Here is a 15,993-nt window from a genome sequence, read left to right as displayed (position 1 = left end):
CGTAATATTAAATTTTGGGTCTCCTCTTCGTTTATTATGATTTTTGTGATTATAAAAAATTAAGGATTATTGTTAATTTAAATTAGAAAATTTTCTATATCGTTATATTGCCTTCATACTTCATTGTTATCAATTAATAATCCCGGAACACGATGAAATATGGTGTCGAATAATGAACTTTAATAACGTCCTGAGTGGATGACTTATATGGATTAAGCAGCAGACAACGACGGAGCTCGGGAGAAAAGACAAAACGCGTCTCCGTCTAGGTATCGTTGAAAGGCGGAAAATTGGATGCCTAGCGTGCTTTAAAATTTAATTTAAATAACTTCATTTATCGCACATCGGCCCGACGTTAATGTATATTAAGAGAGTTGTTCATAATCATATTTTCCATGGCATTAAAAAGCTATTAATACAGTCGCCTGGATTACTTTAAGTTTCAAGACTTCCATTTGCCGCGTGTACTAAAATTTCCTTGATTTAAAATTCTGCTAACAAACTTATCGGACACAAAATATTTTTTTCAGATCAATTTCTGCCTTCCACCTTTATTTCTAACGATTTTTCTATTTAAAAAATTAGCAAATGTTACTAAACTGAAAATGAATTACTCCTTGTCAAAGGAAGCCACAATCGACACCGACCGATTGATCTCGAAAAATTCGAATTAGGCGAAGAATTCCGATGGAACGCTTGGCATGGTTAATTTATCCGGCAAAGTAGCAAACAAGAGATGCAAGGGTTGCCATTAATGGACAACGAAGTGGTGGAATGCGAGTCGACGAGCGACTGATTGATTCGCGTATCTCGCGAAAGGCCATTAGAGGAAAGTCGGCTGCAATTCAACGAGATAACCGCTGCATGTAAATTCAAGCCTATATCTGACAGCGTTTAATCCGATTTTCAGCGATCGTTATGCAGGTAGCCTGAACACAGTCCAGGTGAAGCACTCATCGGTGCTGGGATTAGGATTATCTCAATGGATTTTCCACTTGGATATCAAGCTGGCAACTCGTACGTTTTCGACTCGCAAATTGCGCCACGGGTTTAGCAGCCGCGGGAACAGAAGACTTTATTATCGTGATCGAGTGGTAAATGTTCGCTAACGAGACTAATCGCCAAATTTCCATTTATAATTACCGATAAACATTAACAAACAAACGGATTACATACTAATTTTATCGGATCAAATTCGAATATCGGGTATCCGACCCTCTACAAAACACACTGGGGTCACGATGACCCAGGATTCCCCGTGTACAACGGTTAATCAAATGGTCGATACTCTTACAACTGGAGAGTGTAATACCGTAAATGCAATTGTCTCTGTTTGAAGCCGGCTCTGCTCGGATCGGATAAAGGCTATCTTTCAAAGTGGCAGGATACCCTTTATCCGAATTCTGACATAAAAGTAGTTTGGTTCGGTTAACGAATAGTGCAACTATTCGTTTGCATCTCTTCCCCGGGTAGGGATTTGAATTACCCTAGCGAGACTGAATTTCCTGCTCTTGCAGGCACGCTAACTCGCCGATGGGCGGCCCGCGTGCCGTATTTCAAGCCGATGTCACCGCACGCACCGATACACAAGTGGAAACGCGAATTTACGATGGATCGCGTACATGCGCTCGGCAACGACGAAGGATCGATCAACACAGCTCTCATCTACGCTCCCTTCTAGTCACCAACCCCGCGAATGTCTAATTACTTTTGCACCGCTAACTGGGTCAATGATATTTTATTTCGAATAATCCGCGCATCTCAAAGATGTCGACCTTCTTTCCCGCCTGTAACGCCTCGCCCTCCCTCGGACGAGGGTCAAAGTAACATACCATTAACAATACCGTCTTCATCCGGTCCGACACTTTTTAATTTTCTTTCAACCGTATCGAGCGCCACCGCTGCGTGCCGAGTTATGGCGCGCTTCGCGATTCGATTCGCAAGGTAAACTTTCCTCCCTGTCCTATGTCAACAAGTTTACACGTTCGTTGTTACCCGGAAAAGGACACGCTGTGTGCCATTGTATACTAATTCCTACGAGCAACGTCGAAGCACAGTCGACGGGTGACGCACAGGTCATCGAATTCTATGTCGACGATGCTTTGAAGGTGGCAACGAACGTGTTAAACAACGTCCTCGGGTAAATAGGAATGGATTCAAAAATGTTACTCACCGGAAGCGTTCTGAATTGCTCGATTGCCAGGTATCCTGTACAACGGGGATCACATATTCGAACGAGGTAAACGTCGAAAGGAACGCGAATGTCCGTGACGGGCAGACGAGTTGACACTGACCTAACCCCGCGCGCTTCAGGCCACGCCGGTCTCGAAGGAGCTCCCGAAAACACTGCACACTCGCACGCACTGCACCCGCGACTGAACAACCGAGGGGGGTAGCGACTCGAGGGCTGAAGGATTTCGCCCAGACGGCGGCGCCACTGGGCACGCACACCGCCGCAAGAATCGTGCAAGCGTGACAGGAAAGCACGAAGAATTAGTGGTAGGGGGGGCTAGAGCGAGAGAGACGGGCTTCGAATCTGGACCAATCATGCGCGCGCATAAACGCGATCCCTTTACGTATGCACGCGACGCGCCGTGAAGCATCGGTACAGTAGTCGGCAAGGTGCGAACTCGAAAAAAGGTGTCGACGCTCCGCCCACGAAAGGCCTCGTACCTCAGAGGATTTAACCCCTTCACGGCGCTAAAAAAAAAAGGTGTACACTTCTCTTGTCATGTAAATTAGAAGGTTTATGTGTAGTTGGATTAATCTCGGAGCAGGGTGTATAAATTTCTTCGCAGCTTACACAGTATGGACAATTATAAGATTTGAAATGTTTGCTATCTAATAATGTTAAATTACCAATAATGTACTACAATAGAAGAACAATACCTGGTTACAATGGAGCCCAGGACTGTAGTCCTCCCACCCATAGACCTTCCCTTAATTCACCACTGTTTGTCCAGTGCACCCTATGATGAAGTAATTATAATCACAATTATTTTGTAAATAAAATCATATAAAATCAGTTTCTAGATTGGTCTTGAGGGGGTAATTAACGGTGCAGCATTTCAGAGTAAAGCGGAGGAAGTAGGTTACGAAGAAATTAATTCTATTATTAGCTGTTGCACAAATGACGGCCGAAACGAAATAAACTCTAATTGTTCGAAGCCAATTAAGGGCCTCGGATTGATTTACGAATTCGAAGTTGTCGATTTCCAGGCCTCGCTCCATTCCTGCAGTTTCGAAGCACAATAGCCGTCGGATGAATTAAAAGAACTTTAATACTTAACAAATAATTCGGTCGAACTTTTCCAAGTCTCTCTACCCTACTCTTCATTTTACGCTTTACTCCATTCTTTTTCCTCCCTTTTTCTCCCCTTTCTTTTTCTCTCTATTTCCCGATTCAGCGAGAAGGAGATTGGCATTCGAGGTTCAATGATAAATGAGCTGCGCTGAATTGGAACGACCCTTCCTTGCTATTTTCTCTCCTCACTTTTCCATCGCTTCCTGAACTATCCCTGCTACGTCGCTTATTTCTCTCCGTCCATCGATTTACCAACACGTTGTATGATAATTTTGAAATTGACACGAAACAAGTTTACCCTCATTTCTAAACTATTATGTTGTTGCATATCAAACGGTCGATTTCGAAACACCAAGTGTCTCGCGTCGTTTGACAGCGCAAAAGCACTTTGGACACAGGAAGTTTCGTGATAATTAATTTATAATGATTTCGTTAACGTTTTTCATATAAAATTCATATTTGTCGATTGTTGATTTCAAGATATATTTTATTTTTCTCTCAATGTTCTATAATACAATGATTTTCATTGTATTGAAAAGGTTAACAGACGTTTACAAGGTACTTTTTTTTTCTGATACCATTGTGTGTATTATACATTGTGTGCGAAACGGTTGGGTGAATAAGAAGGACTGATAAAGGTGCTGGGTTTGATGTGAACCGCCATACTGAAGGAAAGAGTTGGCAAGTTACCAATAATCTTCTTGGATCAGCAATATCGACAGTACGCTTTACGATTCAACTTGGAAATGAACGTGTGAGATCATTCTATTGATTCGCAACTGTCCAAACCATAGGGAAACTTAATTCCTATCGCTTATGTCTGTTTGAAACTGCACTTCAACTCCCTAGTCACCGGAAATAACTATAACCATTTCTCATTGAATATCCGTTTTACATATATTGTAGATATGAATCCTAATGTCGAAGAACTTTGTATAAATCTGAAAAAGTGATTTCGTTAGACCATCAAATTAATTTTTCAATTGTGATTATAATTTTTTTACTGATCAAACGAGACTATAATTATTGAACATTATTTCACTTTTATCATAGTCGAGCTTCCTCGGCAATGATACCAAGAACGTGCTATGCTAATGAAATTACCTCCAAAGTCGTCGCAACAATTTTGTCATTGCTGCAACGTGACCTCTATGCATAGAATTTCCCAAATGCATTCTGAGAATTTGGAGAATTACAGTTTATAATTTACTCTATTATTCTGACCAATCAGTCAGAATATATGTTATTTCTGTCATCTAGAATCTAGAAAAATTTCTAATTTTCTTAAAATATTTTGAATTATTAATAATTCAAGATTCCAGGCGTAACGCAACATGTTGAAAAATGTAAATTTCAGTTATTGAAAATGATTGCATAGAAGCGAAAGGTTGTAAATTGAAAAATATGAGGGGGTGAGAATTTCGAAAGAAAGTTGACAACATTGAAATCTTAATGTTCCCGTTGTGGGATCAGCCGAGTTCCGACGCACGGATTTGTTATTCATGAGAAAGTGTAATACTACTCAACTTTTTCTCGTACCTACGTGTATCCGATTCCCAAAGGCTACAGGGAAACGTTTCAATCGCCTGTTTCGTTCAATTTATCAGCAGATTCCCTTGTGAGTGGTACGCTAACTTGTAAAGGTTCTCTCGATCCCCTGATAATTTACTTCATATCACGCTACATTTTCTTCGGCTACACTGATACCAGACTATCGACGTAATTCACTAACTATTTACACCGAAATATGTGAGATAACGTTAAATTGAAACACGATGTATCGTAACAAAATTCCGATAGATATTTATTTAAAAAGGGATATCACCGATGATTTTTTAATTTGCTGATAAGGCGGTCATTGTTTATTAAAAAGATATAAATTAAAGAATTTCGAAAAATATTAGGATTAACATTGACATAGAAAAATATGGCATTTGAGGAGAACGTAGGTAACATACAGAGAGACAAGAGTGATGACGTTTGCTGCAGTGATTCGGCAATCCTTGAGGACTGCGGTACGAGTTTTTAAGGTGCCAAGCAGAGGCCACCGACAAATTGCCCCAGTAAGTTCGAATCTCGGAAAACTCTTGCTGCTGATTTTAAGAATTCAACAGCAGTGCCAGTAAACTGTCGTCGGAATGTCTCTAAGGGATTCAATTTTGAGATGTTGTCGCAGTCATAATTTCTTTAATAATTTCAGAGCTTTCAATAAAGACTTTTAAATAAAGACTAAAATAGGATCAAATATCAGGAACCCATAAAGATTTATTAGGAATTATTATTTGATAAAAAATTATTAGTAAAAAAATTAGAAATTCGAGTAAAAAGTATAACTGTACCTGCCCCTTCCGACCTGACGTTCAGTCGTCGGTGCTGGGCGGGTTGCAGGTTTCAGGCGCTTTTTACTCGAATCTTTAAACGTTAATTACTGTCAAACAAAGCCGCAAACGCTATTTCGTTATTCTTGATTTTCGTCTTATTTTCATCCCTAGAATCACCCCTTAAAATTTTGCCCACCTGTTGTCGAACACCCTGTATTTTTGCACCCTGTGTATATGACCATAAACTGAAAAGCGGGCGATAGAAGAGTATCACGCTGGTGAAAAGGAGCATTCTGGACTTAGCCTATTCACCAGATGGCAGTTTGATGCTATCTGTTTAATTTCTATACAAAGTTTAGCTATCTAGACCACTGATGGCTCAATGGAACGAAATGTGTGTATACATACATAACCTGTAGTTAGTTACTGTCGAATAGCAACGAATCGGTATATTTACAAGAAATTGTACAATATATTGTACTAAAAGGGGCATACTCTAAGACATTTTTATTAGTAACGATGCCAAAATATTACTGTGACTACTGTGATACGTATTTAACGCACGATTCACCGAGTGTACGAAAAACGCACTGCCAGGGTCGTAAACACAAGGACAATGTTAAATATTTTTATCAAAAATGGATGGAAGAGCAAGCACAACATCTAATTGATGCAACAACGGCAGCATTCAAAGCGGGGAAGATTGCGTCTAATCCGTTTGCGGCAAACAAGGGAGCAGCAATTCCACCACCTCCAAATCTTGGTCCTCGACCTGGAGTTCCACCTCAAGGTCCACCAGGTATGATGCCACCACCAGGTATGCATCCTGGTGGTCCAATGGGCCCAGGAGGTCCAATGATGATGGGACCACATGGACCAATGCCACCAATGATGGGCATGAGGCCACCTATGATGGGTCCTATGGGACCAATGGGACCAATGATGGGTCCAATGGGACCTATGGGACCAATGAGACCTCCGATGAATGGACCACCACCACCTATGGGAGGACCTCCGCCGATGAAAAAATAATGTTGGAAATATATGTATTATTCTAATTATTTCAATTATATTAATACATATTTCAATAATAAGTATTTCATTAATTTTGTATATTTAAGCACAAGCCTAATGATATGTATATATGAATATAAATACAAATTTTCCCCCATGATTCAAAATATTCTTAGAATATTGGTTTTAAGTTAGAAAAATAAGAATCCCAAATTTACAGAAGACTAAGTGTGATGCTAATTTTATTTAGATAAATGATCTAGTATTGTAATATAAATATATATAGGGTAAGAAATAAAAACTAAATGTATAATTTTGCTTTCAAAAAACCTGTTTTATTTACAAAAAAATACACATAAAGAAAATTTGTGTATTATAAAATTTTATATTTCCAATAAAATGCTCTTTCAATTTTTGTAGTTATGTTTAACAGAAATTAATCATTGCAGTAAAGAGTAAATGTTGAATATCAATAATGATTAAATTTTAATTCATTTGTGAAGCATATTATACAATATTGCATACATTGTATGCTTATTTCTATCTTACAACCTATAATATATGAACTTAGGATATAACAGTACTGATATAACTTAAATGCAAACATAACTATCACATCATAGTTGTGTATTGTTACAAAACACATGATTTGGCGTCTCCCTGTAATGCTTGAAGTTTTAGAATTAAAAAGTTTTCTAATTAGGCGGATGATGTAACATGCATTCATCTCATTATGTATATAATTTTGTCCGAAATTGACTGCTTATTTTTATTCTAAATATGTATAGGAACAGCAGAGAAAATCAGAGTAGGTTGAAAATATTAAAAGCTTTAATAATTCGGTATTACATTTGAAATTAGAATATAATAAAAGCTTTAACGTTCACTGTAAATAATTACAAAAAGAACTCACATATTGTTGGTGTTCTTTCTCTAAGTTTATTAGTCTTTGCAACACATTAATGTGCTCTTGCTTAAGATTGTTGTTACTTATCCTTTTCTGAACTTCTTCCGCAGCTTTATTCATATGCGGCAAACTAAATGCAAGAGCTTCGTCTATAACGGTTTGAGCTTTATTCACTATATTTCCATCAGAATTTGTCGCTTGATCTTCTGTAACTTGCAAACTATCATCAAGGTCTGTTTTTGCTTTTTTCGATTTTTTCGATTTTTTCTTTTTTGTAGCATTTCCATCAGAATTAGCTGCATCATCTTGTTCTGAATAAGATGTATCCATTACTTTGCTACTGTCGCTTGTTTGTTCTGATGATTTTTCGGCACTATTTTGTGGTGGTTCTATTTCAGAATGTTTTTTCTTTGAGTGCTTCACAAGACTCCCTGTGGTTTCAATCGGTACAGTTATTAAATTAGGTCGAACAACCGTATCTTTTGACATGGATCTTGTTACCATAGGTCTAGGCTTCGAAGATGGAGTAGTACTGTAGTTCTTTACAGTATCTATCACTTCGCTATCTTTTCTCCGCACATGGTCGCGTGGTAACGATATTCTTTCTATAGGATAAACTGTACTAGATTCGTTAATATTAGTTTCCATATTAATATTTTCCACGCGAGCGTTCCCTGTACTACCCTCTGTAACGTTGTCATACTGAACAGTATTAGTCATCACAGGATGTTCAACAGTAGTAGAAATAACAGTTGAAGTTTGTTTATTATGTTTCACAGATGATTTTGTTGATTGTGCAGCATCATTAGTATTGCATGCGTTTGTTTTACCTTTCAATTCATTGTAATTTCTTATTTCTTGTACAAATGTTTGATAAGCGCTAGGTTTTGGTGGAGTATCGGTAATATTGCATGTATTTGCTTTACCTTTCGATTCATTGGTATTTATTATTTTTTGTACAAATGATTCATAAGGGTTAGGTTTTTGTTTCTTCTGCTTTTTACATTCTTCATTTTTTTTTTCCATGTACTTTTGATTATGTCTGATTTGTGTGTTTACTGATCTTTGATATTTTTTAAGAAAACGATTTAATTCAGCGCTCGTTAATGTACGTGGTAGAAATATTTTATTATAAACGTACATAATATTAAAATACAGCGACATTTCAACCTGATGCTGTACACTAGTATTTAAATATTTAATACATTTTCTCAATCTCTTTACCTCTGCACTCTGCTTAGGCATAGAATGAAACGCTCTGGTAAATTTTTCCTGAAGAGACATTAGTTGTTTCGACATTGAAGCCCTTTCTCTAGGATCCCGTACATTAGGTATCTCTTCTTTAAGTTCTTTTATTTGCTGATGAAGATTGCCGGGATGGTCTATATCTTTTCTTATTGCATCCAATTTTGTTTTTAAGAATTTCGCCATCTTCCTTTTACTATACGGAAAATCTGTAAATATCATCAGATGTTTATCTTCATCAGAAAGTTTAAGCCAAAACACAAAGATGTCACAAAGATTTGGAGCAACATTAGCCATAGATCGAATCCTTATCATTAGTGACCTTTGTGAATCGTAATATATTTTGATTTCAAATTTCATTATTTTTTTTATTTGGTCCAAAAATGTTGGAACAATACGACCCTTTAAGAAGTTTGTCAACTGAGAAGCATGAATTTGATCGCCCACAAGATTTCTCTTAACCTCTTCGCCCTTTGGTTCTTTTATATAGAAAGCTCCATACGAATACACAACAAAACAACCATCAAGGTTTTCTTGACCTTGAAGAAATGACATAAACTTATGTTTCTTATTTTTCGCTGCCAGCGGAATGACATCTTCACTCTTACTGCTTACAGCAGGTGGAGGATTTTCACATTTCGGTCCATCTACATAATTCGATACATACGCCGGTGTTGGAAAATGCTGCGACCATCTATATTCGTTACAGGTCGAAGAATCATGACCGCGTTTTGTACAATTACAACAGTAGAGTAAATCAGGGGGTTTCATAACGTCGGATATACTTTCTGGGATCTCTATGTCACAGTTTTGTGTCTGAAAAATAACAATATAAATTGTCATTTCAATTGTTTATATTAATAAAACAAAATTACTAACAAACTTACAGTCTGATGAAATCTTCTCCAGAGATCAGGACATTCTGTTGATTTGTGTCCTACAGCATTACACATATTACAATATAATGTGCGACATGACTCACAAGTTTTTCTAAATGTTCCTTGCTTTTTACCGCACTGTAAAGAATGAACATATTATATCAGAATTATAATGTAATATATTTTTTACCAAACATATTCGAACCGTGAGGCACATTTTTTCAGGGCATCGAGATTCTGTGTGTCCTTCACTACCACACATATGACATCGCGGAGGTTTAGTGAGTTCTGGACAGTTGCGTCTTCTATGTCCTTCGAACTGACAGTAATTACATTTTGAATTCCAATATCTTTGTTGTCTCGCAAGGTCAGGTATCAGGTCTTCATCTAAAATAGTCCAAAGTCTTGGGTCTCCTACAGTTTATTTAAAATATTTAATATAAAAAAAAAAATTAATAATCAAAGTATAATATAATTTTTACCGACTTACTTGACATTTTATTTTGTATTTCTCTGATATCGAAATTCTCTTGCCCTCGAGATTCGTTATAAAAGGCTTTAAGATTGTCAGACAGGGGAGCGAAGAAATATTCTTCCCATGTTTGCTTTTTATTTTTATCGTTATTAGGAGGTTTCTCGGGGCTTAGTTTAGTACGCTTACTTTCGTTACCTGTGTTTTCATTTTGTTCCGCATTATTACCAGTTTCATTATCAGTTTCATCGCGCCTTCTCTTATTTGAAGTTGATTCCTTAGGTGATTCATTAAGGAAATTCGTTAAAGGTACATCTTCCGCAAAATTGATCGATTCATCTTTATCTCTTTCATACACAACATTACTATTGGCAGTAGATATCGATGGTAAATGAATGTCTTGCGTGTTTTCGTCATCGCTGAAAGGGTAATATAATATACCTAATTGAGTTTGATTAGAGATCGGCTGTGACTGAACACTTTTACTTGCTTCTCTTATTTCTTCTATACTTGAAGCACATTTCTGAACTTCTGTGCAATTTAGCATTATGTCTTCGGTCACTGTATTTGTAACTGAAGATTTGTCACTTTTATGCTTATCATCTGTAATCTTTGATGTATCATTTTTATGTTCTACAATAAATGGGTCAACATTACTATCGCTATCACTTGATGAATCAGAACTTTCATCAGAGTCATTTAAATTTATAACAGGGGGTAGAGGCTTTGGTGGAATAGGTACTTCTAAAATGGAATCTTCAGAATTACTATCTGTTTCTGACAATAAAACGATTTCTTCACAACAATCAGGTGTTTTTTGGGATTTTTCATTTTTAGTCTGTACTTTATATCTAGTGTCTGTATCTGCTTCATCTACAACATTGGTACTGTTCCTAGTTTGTTGCTGTTTTCTTTTTTCTTCACTTTCTTTAAGTTCTGCTTCCTCTCTTTCTTTAAGTTCTGCTTCCTCTCTTTCTTTAAGTTCTGCTTCCTCTCTTTCTTTAAGTTCTGCTTGCTCTCTTTCTTTAAGTTCTGCTTCCTCTCTTTCTTTAAGTTCTGCTTGTTTTAAGCACTCTTCTTTTTCTCTTTCTTTATCTTTCTCCTTTTCCATTTCTTTTTCCTTTTCTATTACTTGTAACTTTTCCTCTAAATCTACATATTTTCTAAGATAGAGTTTATTAATGATCAATTTTGCAAATTCATATTTTGTTAAAATATTGTCACTATTTTCATTTGAATTTCTTTCGGTGCACGTTACTTCTTTCTTTTCTTCATTGCAAGAAGATTGGACAGGTGTTTCAGGATTTAAAAGCTTCAAGGATAATTGTTCTTTGCTTTCTGTTTCTACTTCTGGTTCTGCAACATTTCTTTCTGTTTTTACATTCTGGTGGTCTAAACTAGTTTTTGCATTCTTCACATTATGACACATCATTGAATCTGCATCATTTTTTAGAGACCCAATATTTCCTATAGAATGCTCCAATGTTTTTATAGAAGATACACTTAAATTATTTTGGCTGTCTGTGCCACCATACACTGGTTCAGTTTGACTTGGATTAACAGTAGCTTTAATATTTGATTTATTATCAATTATTGTTGAACTATTCTCTGAATGTCTGTGATTTGTATCATAGTTGTCCTTTTTCGTATTGTCATTGCGTTTGGGTGTTGTAATAATACTTTCTTTTCTTTGTAACGCTTCATTATCGGTACTAACGGTTTCGGATTTAATGACTGGTTTTACATCCATACTTTCTATATCCCTTGGACCATAATAAATTTCAGCATACAATCGAGATTGCAGATCAAAATTCGCTTCTTCGTCGTCGCTGTTTTCAGCTTTACAATAATCTGCAATGTTTAAATCGATTTATTAAGAATACATTGTTTGATATTGTTACGCAAGACCGAAGTTTATATCGGAGAATAATCTCACCCCGAAATAGATTATGATCCATTCTTATTTTATATATGTCTGCAACGTATTAATATTTTATATTAAATAATAGTACGTCTTCAAATCTGTACGACGGATACATATAAAACAGAAATATCAATGCTCCTCAACAAGGAAATCGTACATTCTTAAGAAAAACACATGTGCCCACGTACAAATTGATCTAGTAACATTTAAGTAATGAAACTAGAAATAAAGCGAAAATTATCCAGCTAGTAGGAGAATGCTACTCACACTACATGCCTCAATATTACTACTTATTTATATTGTACTCAAACAACTATTTTGTATAAAAATAGTATAGCATTATTTCTAACCAATGTTGTTAAAAAGAATGAAAGTAGCAGCTTTTGTTAAGAAAAGCGGATAATACTTCATGTGACAAGTAAAGTATCATCGAAAATCCCTAAATATTCCCTATTTCGGAATAATCTTGCTAGGAGGCGATCACTTACTTGCGTCGGCTGCTTCGGGAAGATTCGGCAGTAACGCGACCAATCAGAATCATTTATAGTTTGCGATCAGTGCAGTTGATAAATGGAGGAATTGTGTTTGTCAAGGTAGTTTTGTTTACGCGTAAATTTTCATTCAGTATCAACTCATCGTGTGTTTTGTGTGTGCTAAGAGGTAGATGAAGGTGCGTAACAGTTTCCTTCGGGTTTCGTATTCTGTTTGAAAGGTAGGAAAATTACCCGGACGAAGAAAAATGTTTTCTAACATGAGATTTGTGCGGAACATATGAACTGTGTAGAGATGCAAGATCGTTCTCGTTAAAAAAATAAATTACATTCCGGAGTATTGTTTAAAAATTGTATTAACATCTCTCACATGTTTTTCGACCAGTACGTTCATGAGAAGTAATAAGGTTAACTTTCGAATCTTAAGCAATTCAGTAATGTACATTTTTACTTCATAGGTTATAAGTATACTTTCATAGAATTACTAAACTTTGCATATCAAAATAATTTACTTTTTAACAGTATTATGTTCTTAACTGTAAACGTGAAATATTTTACAATTTATTTAACATAAAAACATATTTTTTTTATTTTAACATAGTGTCTGTACAGTGTAATTTAGATACATAATTCTCTAGCTTTTTACTCAAGTAATTTATTGTTCTTATAATAACGTTGTAAACACAAAAAAATGTTAAAGAAGGTTATTTACTTTTAAGTTTTCATTAAACTGAAATTGTTATATTCTATACATATGTATTTAAATCTTTGTTTTTATTATTGATGATTCAAAGTAAAGCATATTTCATTCTAACATATGTTTATTTTTTCTAGGATTTAAGATGTCCCGCAATCATAAGGACAAATATGAAAACTCCAACCAAGTCCTACCCATACTCCCTCGTCGTGCTCATACTTTCATGTCCACAGAGGATGCAAACTCTGGGAAGAAATCTTATTGGCCGGAGTTGGAGATAACAGGCAGCATAAGAAATTTAAGCCCAAATTTATGGCAGTTGACGCATTTGACAGCCTTGTATCTCAATGATAACAGTTTGCAAAGGATACCATCTGAGATTGGTCGTTTAGTCAACTTACGTGCTTTAGATCTCAGTAGCAATAAATTACGTAGTTTACCAGCTGAACTGGGAGACCTCATCTACCTTAGGTATGTCTTATATATTTTATATTTTTATATAAACATCATAAAATAATGATTACACATGTAAATAATGAATGATTAATAAGTTATTATTCTTATTTCAGAGAATTATTGTTGAACCAAAATTACCTCCGTGTGTTACCATATGAACTAGGAAAGTTGTTCCAGTTACAAGTGCTTGGACTTCAGGGAAATCCACTCAGCAAAGAAGTTATGGCATTGTACGGAGAACCATCTGGAACCCACAAGCTGCTGTCTTATATGCTGGACAACTTACAAGGTAAGTACAACAGTTTGATGTTAAAATTTCTTTTAAAACACGTCAGTTTATCTCTGTGTTACTGGCTTATCATAACTGCCAGAAATGATAACATGATAAAGTTATCGTCGATCGATATTGAGCGTTATGTTTGAAGAGCCCGCCACTAGATGGCGGGACGTGTTTACTTTCTCCCCACTTTCTCCAAAATCTTGATGGATACGAATCTAAACCATTTCCGTCCCACTATTTCTAGTTTCACTAAAAGTTCATTTATCAGTTGCTTCGATACCTCAGTATTTAAAAAAATGAAATTTAAGACCCACCCAATCAAACTCATAATTTAAAATAGAAAGTAGAAATGAACCCTCGCGTGCCCTTCCATTCTCAGGAATAGAATCCCAAATTTTCGCCACCCGTTTCCCCCTATCACCCTGTACGTACGTACTTGAAAAGTTGAAACGAGCGATGAAGAAATAATTTATCAAGTTTGGACAATCGATTCGTGACCAGCTTACAAAAGACGAAGGGGTTAAAGGTCGTAAAAAAGGATTGCCAGCGTCGATGGGGGTTCGGACAAGTAGGCCGGGCTAGCCGAGACCGTTTAGTGTCTTGGAGAGCACATTAGAGCCTACATAATTTAATTTCTTTTAACTTCGGGGTCAAGTGGGTGTGCCTGGGCGCAGGCGCGTTAGATGTACGGGTGGTTACATTGTTAAGGAGTAGGGGAATTGTAAAGAGGGCCAGAAGGGAAGGCGTACTCTTCTATCCATTGTATTCCAAGATTTTTGCCAGTTGCCCGATTGCCTGAAAGGTCTTGGCTGTACCATTCCGTTTATCCATTGTTCTCCGACTTTTACTGTTCGCCACCACGGTATTGTGCCAATCATTTCCTCCTCTTCCACAGGATATTCCCTCGTCATCGTCGTCCTCCACCTTCCTCCACTTGTCTTTCTTTTACGACCAGGGTTGTTCTTTGCATCTTGGATCAAAACGAGCGATGAACGCTCGACTGGAAGGGCACTGACTTCCATTTCCTTGCCATTTCTTTTCCACATGAATTGTATCTGGAAATTTCATTTGAGATTTGAAGTATTTAAGTAGAGATATCCCAGTATTTATTTTGAAAAAGAAAGAAAAAATGTTGAACCCTCGAATAGGGGAGTGTACTAAATGAAAATTGGCACTCTCTCCATATTATTGCTAGATAGTATGTTGAAGTGCAAAAGGGTTAATAGAATGTCTTGGTGTTCAGAGTGGGATAAATAGAAAGCAGAGAAACGCCGTTCAGAAATAAATAAGAAAATGCTGCTTTCAGTATTGCCGGGAGAAAGAAAACACGGTCTCGCGTGTCATCGAGTCTCCCCGAGGAGAGAAAAAAGAGAAAAAAAAGGAAAAGAAATGAAATTATACGCGATTCACTAGGTTGGCCAGTGCCAGCTCAGTCGTGTAATTACAGGGGCCTCGGTCTGGGCTGCGTGTAATTGAGGACGAGTCTGAAAGGAGAAAGTGAACCGTGGTTCTTGCTCCGGCTGTTGTGTATACACATGGTGTTTCGTGGCAGCAGCTTATATGATTCATTCGTTATTCGGCGTGTATGGTACTATTCAGCGAGCATGTACGAGCCGTGAATCGCGATCGGACGCGTTACGAATTCGTTTCGCTGCTTTCCTCCGACCCCGTTAACATCCTCCTTCTTGCACTCTTTTATTTTTTTATTTTTCTCTTCTCGCCGCAGATGCGAAATCGAACGACGTTTCGAAAGTGTACGCTCGCTTCCGGGTAGAAAATTGACGAGGAAGAAAACAAGCGGAGGAGCATCGCGCACTGTTGTTTAAAAGTATTAGGGTTCTTGTTCGTTTTAATTAGTTGCGTGTTTAGTAACTTGAATTTTTCAAATTTTTATCAATTCCAGTTTTACCAATTAGGTATTACCTTTAAAGGCAGTGATCAGAAAAGTTGAAAGAATTATTTCAACTTTTTGGAGCAGTCACGGAAACGATTCGGGTCATCGAA

At 36.8% G+C, this 15,993-nt stretch overlaps 4 protein-coding genes across 7 annotated transcripts in view; 2 read left to right on the top strand and 2 right to left on the bottom strand.

Annotated features, from left to right (window-relative positions):
• The window catches only part of LOC114872237 (acetylcholine receptor subunit alpha-like), a 78,492-nt gene extending 76,134 nt beyond the window's left edge, over positions 1-2,358 (bottom strand). The window contains exon 1 of the mRNA XM_029179247.2: positions 2,174-2,358. The gene's annotated coding sequence lies outside the window, so the exon portion shown is untranslated. The remainder of the gene's footprint in view (positions 1-2,173) is intronic.
• Positions 2,359-5,992: 3,634 nt separating this feature from the next.
• On the top strand, positions 5,993-6,952 carry LOC114872220 (U1 small nuclear ribonucleoprotein C). The gene has a single exon (XM_029179208.2). The coding sequence runs from the start codon at positions 6,145-6,147 to the stop codon at positions 6,655-6,657; it is 513 nt and encodes a 170-aa protein (XP_029035041.1). The 5' UTR covers positions 5,993-6,144; the 3' UTR covers positions 6,658-6,952.
• A 500-nt stretch (positions 6,953-7,452) lies between these two features.
• Positions 7,453-12,455, bottom strand: LOC114872228. Its single transcript, XM_046289170.1, has 6 exons — positions 12,078-12,455; positions 11,274-11,992; positions 10,160-11,132; positions 9,875-10,083; positions 9,679-9,807; positions 7,453-9,607 (listed from the first exon to the last, which is right to left on the bottom strand). Exons 1-6 carry the CDS (start codon positions 12,097-12,099, stop codon positions 7,523-7,525), a joined length of 4,137 nt encoding a protein of 1,378 aa, XP_046145126.1. The 5' UTR covers positions 12,100-12,455; the 3' UTR covers positions 7,453-7,522.
• Positions 12,456-12,609: 154 nt separating this feature from the next.
• LOC114872277 (CCR4-NOT transcription complex subunit 6-like) overlaps positions 12,610-15,993 on the top strand; it is a 233,498-nt gene continuing 230,114 nt past the window's right edge. Inside the window, exons 1-3 of one of the 4 annotated variants that reach the window (XM_029179333.2) lie at positions 12,610-12,777; positions 13,391-13,724; positions 13,823-13,998. In XM_029179333.2, the coding sequence (XP_029035166.1) occupies positions 13,399-13,724; positions 13,823-13,998 (502 nt within the window). In that variant the 5' untranslated portion in view covers positions 12,610-12,777; positions 13,391-13,398. Of the gene's footprint in view, positions 12,778-13,390; positions 13,725-13,822; positions 13,999-15,993 lie in introns of those variants that run through there. The other 3 variants (XM_029179332.2, XM_029179331.2, XM_029179336.2) reach the window with 3 other exon arrangements.

This window comes from Osmia bicornis, chromosome 16, assembly GCF_907164935.1.
Source record: "Osmia bicornis bicornis chromosome 16, iOsmBic2.1, whole genome shotgun sequence".
Classification (NCBI taxonomy): Eukaryota; Metazoa; Arthropoda; class Insecta; order Hymenoptera; family Megachilidae; genus Osmia; species Osmia bicornis.
The sequence above is the reverse complement of the archived record's forward strand: the minus strand, read 5'-3'. Positions and strand labels throughout refer to the sequence as shown.